Genomic DNA, 8,179 nt, shown 5'->3' with positions numbered 1-8,179 from the left:
GGACGAAAACCCTGAGCTGTAAAGGGAGAAGTCCGAGACAATCGCTTTTTCTTGCTTTCCCAGTCATTTCAGCTATAGAGTTCAGTGGGTGCTAGGCAAATTACCCAGTTGCAGGGTAAGACACAGGCTGTGTGCTCTGCTTTGTTTTGTTTGAAGACTCCTCAGTCGCTTTCGGACCAGCCTGAGGAAGTTCACGTTAAATGATGTGGTTTGTAGCTGGAGCTTTGTAATAGCTTGTGTATGTGGCTTTTGTTTTACTGAACGGGACAAAGGTATGCTGCAAGCAGACTGGGATACGTCGCTTGAAATCTTACGCTAGTGTCCTGCCGTACTGGTTAGTCTATTCGCATGTCTGATCTCGCTTGAAATGTATTTCTCTCGTGTGTAGCCCAGTCTTAAGGTGCTGGTTTGGTATTTCTGGTTGTGGGGGGCTGACCTTGGGGCCAGCCGTGCCCCTAGCTGCTCCGTCCCTCTCCTCACCAGGACAGAGGGAGAAAACAGGATGAGAAGGCTCACGGGGCTGAGGCCACCCTCCTGCGGCCTGGGGGTCCCTCTGCTGCTGCTCCCTCCTCGGCTCCCTCCTCCTCCTCCTTCTCCTCTGCCTGTGCCGCCTTCGGCCCTCCTCCTCCTCCTCCTCCTCCTCTGCCTGTGCGGCCTTCGGCCCTTTCTGGAACCTGTTTTCCCCCATCTTGGCTGAGGGGCTCGGCTGTGTCCTGCGGTGGGGCCGTTGGAGCCGGCTGGGACCGGCTGGAACCGGCTGTGTCCGGCACGGGGCAGCCCCGGCCTCGCCTCAGAGGCAGCACCTGGGCATGGACACCCCATACACGGGTGTCTCTTGATATCTGTATCAGTTTTGGTGTAGACACACTCTAAGTGTGACAGGAGGGGGAAGCTGAGAGGAAACAAAGCGCCATCAGGGCTGTGTGGAGGGAGATCAGGGCAGGCACTGCAAGACCAGGGGTAATCAGGGTGCAGCAAGGAGAAACACTCGTAGGAGTGATTCATCCTTCTGGTTTTCCTTGTGGGTGTCCTTCCTTAAAGAGCATGGCTCCTCCACCTAACCATCTCCAGCTGGATTTTTCCTTCTTGTGCTTTCCTTCCTAATCGCGTCCTCTGTCTGACATTCAAAGACACCAGTTGTGTAGAGCCAGGACCTCATAACTCGTCGTCTCTGCTTGCTCCTTCTCCCCAGGTGCACCCCACATCATTTTGCAGCCTGGCTACAGGGAGAAAGCGACTGCCAGGGCCAACGTGAGGACATGGTTCGTACCGGGTCTCTTCCCAAGCAGTCTGGTTCAGCTCAGGCTGCGTAGCCACTGCTTGGGCTGCAGGTCCAAGGCAGAAAGGACACGTTCCCCTCCGCTGTGAATGAGGCTGGGTTGCGGGACAATGAAGCATGGCAGTCTGCTGGCGTGGGCTACTTCTGACCAGGGACACCTCCGCCAGTTGTGAACATAGCCCAGGTACGTGGATATGGCCAAGCACTGCACTGGCCGTTTACCACAGCAGCAGAATTTCCTCCTTCAGTTAACCATCACAGGACTGGCCATGATCTATCATGGCCCAGTAAAAACATTTTGTCTTCAGTCCCAGGACAGCAGTCCTCCAAATTGTGTCAGCACAGGCACACATGTAGTGGATTGTGGTGTCAGTTTTTGTCCGGGACACATTGGCTGATTGCTCTGAGACTCTCCTCCATCCCCAGGGTGATGAGGTAGTCCATAGAGCACTGACTGAAGAATGTGTTGTGGATTTTTTTTTTCTTCTTCTTTTTTTGGGAGTGTCTAAAAGCAGAGTTTCTGTGTTGCCTACCAAATGTCAGTAGTAACAATCAGTTGACCAGCCGAGTGGCAGTTGAACCAAAGTGCCAAAATCCAGGAATGATCAGCACCTGCAGATTATGAATGGTGGGAGACAGATAGTTACTTGGGGCTGGTGGCTATTTTGGGGTCTTTCACCAAGTCACCAATATTGTCCCTTATAACCTACGCCTGCCACCAGGACTGGCTTAAAAAACCCCCACCTTTTCAGAGGGATTCTGCATAATGGGCAATTGGATCAGCTGCGAAGACAGAATTGGTGGTGGAAAATGCCAGGTTCAAAACTAAGCAGAACTGTAGTTTCTATAAACCTGTACACCCTAAAACTTACCAGTCCTGGTGTCTTTACCTCAAAATACATGTGCCCATCGTAAAGACTTCTATGCTGGGGCTGTTTGAGGCAATTGCATTCTTCGGTTGTAACCCACCTGACATAACTGTGGGCCAGGTGTTGTTTGGCCTTAGCCATAGTACCAGTGAGTTAAACGGTGGAGATGCCAGCTCTGGGATCAGGCTGTTCCTCTGTGACTCTTCAATGCAACTGGTGTGATGGCCAGTGGTTTATAGCCCCTCGCCCATCATTTATCTTGTTGCACTCTACCCTGTTTACACTACAGAATTACCATGTGCTAGAGTTACAAGTAGCATTTTTTTCCCCAAAAAAGCTGGCAAGTACTAGACCCACCAACTATTGAGCAATGCCACACGATTTACATACCCTACTGCAGGCAACCCCTTCCCCCCATACAGCATTCCGCCCTCAGTTTCCCACAGGCCTCCATGCGCTTTTAATTATAATATTTAAAAAAAAGGCAAAACAACTCTTTCAACAATAGTATAGTTCTGCAAACCCACTTGGGAACTCCTCTAGGGATAAAGCATCACTTAGCACTCACTGCAGCATTCCTCATACAATACAATTTTGAATTATGGTAACTTTGGGAAAAATTTTTATAGTGCAACATACTTCAACCTTTTAAAATAATAAGAGCATTTGTTGTGTGGCTCAGTAGCTTTACTCCTCTGCCAGCCTCCGATCCTACCTGCCTAACCCCCATTTTTGCTTTCTTAGAACAAACCTGGAGTGTGCCAGGTTATGGATTTGCTAGAGCTTTTTTCTGCCTTGTGTTTTAAGAGCAGTTCAGTTATTTGTGCCTTCAACCCAAGAGAAGCCATTCGTATTAAACTGACAGGGTGGACAGTTTCCTGGTAACGCTTTACCATGCCATCCAAATTAGGGTAGTACTTGAGACATCTCCCTTCCTGACTGATTCGGGGCGGGTCGCTGCCCAGCTTTTTGGAGTGGGAGGTTTTGTTCTTAGTAATGCTCCCATGCTCACTAGGGGTGTTCTTCACATCCAGGGAGAGATCTTAGTCACTTCTCTCTCACTCTGACTGACCGCGTATCAGCAGAGACTGCTGGTTAACACAGCTAAGACTCCCAAAGCAAACTAGATCTAGTTAGTATTGCTGATCGAGACTATTCAAAGCATCGCTTCGCCTTCTGTCCCCCTTCCCTCCTGGAAAGATTAACAGTAAGCATGCCAGGCTTGTATGCCAATCATGTACGTGACTGAAGCTTGAAAGAACTATAGGAAGTCTGCATCAGTTGTCACTTTTCATATAAAACATTTATTTTAAAAAGTTGCATATAAAGTTCTACACAGGACGGTTACCATTTCTATAGTAAAAAAAACACCCAACCCCAAACAAAACCAAATGAAAAATCCAGCCCTGTCGCTCAAACAGTAAAAGGGTTGCTCATTCTCAACAATCCACATCTAAGAGACTTCAATATGCATTTTGGTAGAACACCATGGACAAACTGCAAAAGTAAAGTTCATTAGAGAAAAAGGTTCTAGATGTACATATTTACATCATTATCTAACACATGTACTTTTTACCACCACAGCTGCAGAACCACATTAGCTCTTGGAATGGATCTCATCCTCTACCCTGTTTCTGTGCCGACACAGCTATTTAGGCTGCATTACAGAAATCGCTGTTTTTACAGAAGACTTTTTTAATGGGCTTGGTCCACCGCTAATGCCCTGGCATTGTTCCGGAAAACCGAGGGAGGGTTTGATCAGTTATTGGCTCCCCAGGGGGGAGAAGCCTGAGGATAGTAGACACTGTGTAAAACACCTCCCCTCACTTCATCTTCCACTCTGAGAAGAAACACAAGCTTGGGAAGGACTCCCTTCTAGTCAGAGGGTGAAAGAGCTTTTCGACTGAAAGCTGCCCGTAAGAAATTTTATGTTTGTATCATGATTGTCTGATGAAGTAATTTTAAATCATTTGAGCAAGTTCTGCTGTCAGAGATACATTAGCTCTTCCTACCCCACCATGTTTCTGAGGGGAGAATTCCATTCTTCAACAAGTATAAAGTTCAATTTCTAAACTTCTTAAACAAAGCAAAAGCAGATGGCTCAGTATATAAATATATCCAGCATCTGGATTCTCAGTCACAAAAATAACATCCTTTATACAACAGAAAATGGATCAACTATGAAGCAGTTCGCCATTGGCCTTAAGATCCAACATCTTCATCAACAGCTTTGTCTTCATCCTCTTCCTCCTCATCCTCTTCCTCATCTTCCCCCACTTCTCCATCTCGCTTCTCTTTTTCAAGCATCTTTAGGTATTTGCTAGCTAAGATCTTCTTTGGCAAGATATCTGGAAAGTAAAATTGTTTCTTTTGTAGTCAGTTTGAATACTTATATTGCCTCATTGATACTGTTACATCCATATCACTAATGAAATGAAGTAAAAAAGAGGCTTTGTTAAAAACATTATTAAGTGAATAACCAGGTAAGTTAGTCTGACCTATACAGCTGTAAGAATAAGAGGGAATTACCCGCTTATGGTACAAATGACTGAAGATAAGGAATGCATTTTACAACTGATTACTGGCAACTGTCTTTACTATTTGCTCATGTATGTTATTTATTTGATGTAAAATAGAGTGCTCAACTACTCAGCTGCCTTGGACAGATTCAAAAAGCCAGGTAGTTCATTTATGTCCTGTAGAAACGTTTTTTCTGCATTAAGGTAAGGTACTTGTTCAGGGCAATAGTGATGGACCTGAGACAAAGCAGAACTATGTGGTTTGTCCACAGGGAACCCAGAGAAAGACTGGGCTAGGGGTATCTTATTCTCAACCTTTATCCTTGAGCAAAATATTACAACAAAAATCCAAGTATCAGTGAAAAGTATATGCGCGCACACACGTGTGCATCTATATATATATATAAAAGGAGAGAGGAACCTTATGATGAATCACTTTGAGAAACAAGACTTAAAGATTTAAATGTGTAATTTTGGGGCCACATAACTTCTCACATAAAGATGTGCAGTGATCTTGTTTTATAGGCTGAAAGCTTTCAGGTGGAGTTGCTGGAATTTTAAGGAATACTGAAGGCAATATGCCGATAACTAATTAGCCTTGTATAATTTTGAAGTACCAGAAAAATCCCCATTCACAAAGAAACGTTTTCAGTGATGTAGTTTGAGTTCCAGCTGTACGTCATACAGGAGATTAATGACCAGTAGGAGAACTGTGTCCTCAGAAAACAATTCAATAACAGCAAGATTTCATTTTCCAAATTACGTACTGGATTTACCATCATGCTACAGATACCTGCAAGGAACTGAAAGGTCTCACACTCTTCTGCAGTATGAGACAGGTCACTGTAAGTTAAAGCGTTCTTCTCCTTGCCTCTGCCATGTTTGTAGGAGTACGTAGCCAAATACTGAACAAAAAGCTCCTAAAAAGTGAAAACAAAAGCAAACAGTCAAACTATGAATTCACATATATAGTTGGCAGAGCTTTCTTTAATCCCTGTTTAAAGGCACAAGCACCATATTTAACTGTACGTATGCTGGGCACTCTGTGCAGAGACTCACTAAGTTCAGAAAAGCTCAAGGTCAGGATATGGTTGCATCTCCTTGGAGCACGGACTGCAGGCTTGGGGTTCTGGTACACAACTTAATCTGTGCTGCTCTTCAACACTCTCCACAGCCCAGCAAATGACAGCTGGGATCAGAAAGCAGCAGGGCATCATTTTCACGCGGGCTAATTTATACTAATTGACAGCGGTGGAAAGAAAAAAAACTCCCGCTTCCCTCACAGACTCAGGGAGCTCAGTTGGACGGGACGACGCCCAAACAACCCCCCCCCCCTCCTTTTGCACAGCGGGAGCCTGAACCGCGACGCTTCATGGCCGCCGACTGCCAGACACAGGTAGAAGGGGAAGAGAGGTGGGCTCGGGGTCGCTCGCCGGCGGCGAGGTCGGCACTGACACGGCGCGGCTGCGGCCGGGGTGGCCCGGCAGCGGTGAGGGGAGCGAGGCGGGAGCCCAGCCCGGAGGCAGCGGTCCTTCAGAGGGGGCAGCGGTCCCTCAGGGGGGGCAGCGGTCCCTCAGGGGGGGCAGCGGTCCCTCAGGGGGGGCACAGGCCCAGCACGGCGGGGAAGGAGCGGGGTCGGCCGAGACGGAGGGGAAGAGGGAGCCGGTACCGTGGCTTTGGCGGTGAGGAACAGCGCGTCCTGGTTGATGCTGGAGACCTCCGGCGAGCTCTTCATGATCACGCGGATACGCGACAGGGGCAGCGACACCAGCCGGTTCTCGCCGCCGCTCAACCTCGCCGCCATCTTTCCCCCCTCCACCGGCTCCAGCCCTTCACCCCCAACCCGGTCAGAAATGGGCGGCCGCGGCGCGGCACGGCGCGCTGGGAGCTGTAGTCCCCGGCCGCCGGCGGGGGAACCCGGCGCTGTGCCGGCGGGACTACAACTCCCGTGAGGCAGCGCGCTCCCCGCCTCTTCGGCGGGAGAACTACAAGTTCCACGGTGCAGTTCGCGTCCGTCCCCAGCTGCTCCCTCGTCCGACCTCGCGGCGGGGACGGGACGCGCCGTGGTTCCCGGGATGTCCCTCGGGGCGGCCGAGTCTCCCCTCCGGCCCCGCGTTTCTCACAGGCCGGTGCCGGCCCCAGCGCAGGCGGGAGGAGCCGCGGGGCTTCCCTCGCTCAGCCCCTCGGCGTGGGCCTTCGCCCCAGGCTGGCACCTGCGTCCGGGGCACTTGTTTTTAAAGGCAAATAGGTTCATCCTATATATATTCCATTTATAGGCCAGTGGCTACAAAATCGTTAACTCGAAACTGTAATTACGGGCTGCTAAATACCTCTTTTGCTGCTGTAGCACAGCAAAAGGGAATGCCGCCTGGTAATCCTGACACTTGTCAGAGGTATGTTGAGGTGCGGAGGGCACACGTAAACTATTAAGTGATTACGGGGCTGTGTCTTTATTATTAACGTGTTCCCTACGGAATATTTACCCTGTGCGTCTGCTGTGCAGGTAGCCTGTAACGTGTTGATGGATGATGTGTCAGCCTCGGCCTGCGGAAGGCAGCGGGGGTTTTGCTACTGGCAGCGTTGGCTCCAGAAGTTTGTCTGTGCCTGTTCGGGTCAGAGCTACCATGCTCCCACTGAGAGTGAGTTAGCGCTTCCAGAAATGATGACGCGTAGTTGGCATTTCATTAGTGGCTTGAATAAAACTCTCCAGCATGCTTCACAAACAATATGCCTGATCATTTGTATTGGTAAGAAGTCTGCTAAGGCCACTAATTTGATGGCTACTTAGCATGAGGGAGGAGAACAGGAGCTTTTCCGCAGTACACGATAATAGTTCACGTAGAATTTAGGGCAGAAAGGGATGTACCCATAAAGAATCATATTGGATGGAAAATACAGGGAGTTTGTTAACTGAATATTGCTAGCTTTATAGAATTTGCCCAGTACACAAGGACAAGGCTTTCCTACAGATAATACCGATTTATTAATAAAAGCACCTTAAGCAGTCGTAAGCACCTTAGTGCAAGGATAGTACAGTGATGTGTTTATTGGCATCAGTTCCAACATTACTGTATTAGGAGACATGTTTTACAGTTAGCTATTACAGATAATCTACATCTCTTAAACTGCATAATTCCCTTGAGGTTATAACTTCTGTGAGGCCATTCTGTGTAAGTTACACCTGAAGTGAAGCGTAATGTCCTGTGATGCTATAGGGATATATCTAGCAGGCACAGTTTCTTCCTTGATCCTTACCGTCTTGTGACATCTTGTGGAAACAGTTGACATTACTATGGCAGTGAATTTCTTGTAAATACTACTGGGGTCTTTCATGATTTCAACAGGCACATAAAACCCCCATCAGACTGCCAAGATTTCTGAGGGTAGTGAGCTATTTGGATACAGATTTCGGATCCATATAGCTCCCATAGGATTTAGGGACATGCCTGTAGTCGTTTTACTCAGCTGTGGACAATGCAGTTTAAGGTGGTCTGGGCAAACCAGGACTTGCT

General features: G+C 48.2%; 1 protein-coding gene across 1 annotated transcript; it reads right to left on the bottom strand.

Annotated features, from left to right (window-relative positions):
- Positions 1–3,436: 3,436 nt before the first annotated feature.
- CHRAC1 (chromatin accessibility complex subunit 1) lies at positions 3,437–6,531 on the bottom strand. The gene is made up of 3 exons (XM_049819868.1): positions 6,337–6,531; positions 5,461–5,587; positions 3,437–4,496 (listed from the first exon to the last, which is right to left on the bottom strand). The coding sequence occupies exons 1-3, from the start codon at positions 6,469–6,471 to the stop codon at positions 4,351–4,353; spliced, it is 408 nt and encodes a 135-aa protein (XP_049675825.1). The 5' UTR covers positions 6,472–6,531; the 3' UTR covers positions 3,437–4,350.
- Positions 6,532–8,179: the final 1,648 nt, after the last annotated feature.

Source organism: Accipiter gentilis, chromosome 2 (assembly GCF_929443795.1).
Source record: "Accipiter gentilis chromosome 2, bAccGen1.1, whole genome shotgun sequence".
NCBI lineage: Eukaryota > Metazoa > Chordata > Aves > Accipitriformes > Accipitridae > Astur > Astur gentilis.
This window is presented reverse-complemented; position numbering and strand designations above follow the sequence as displayed.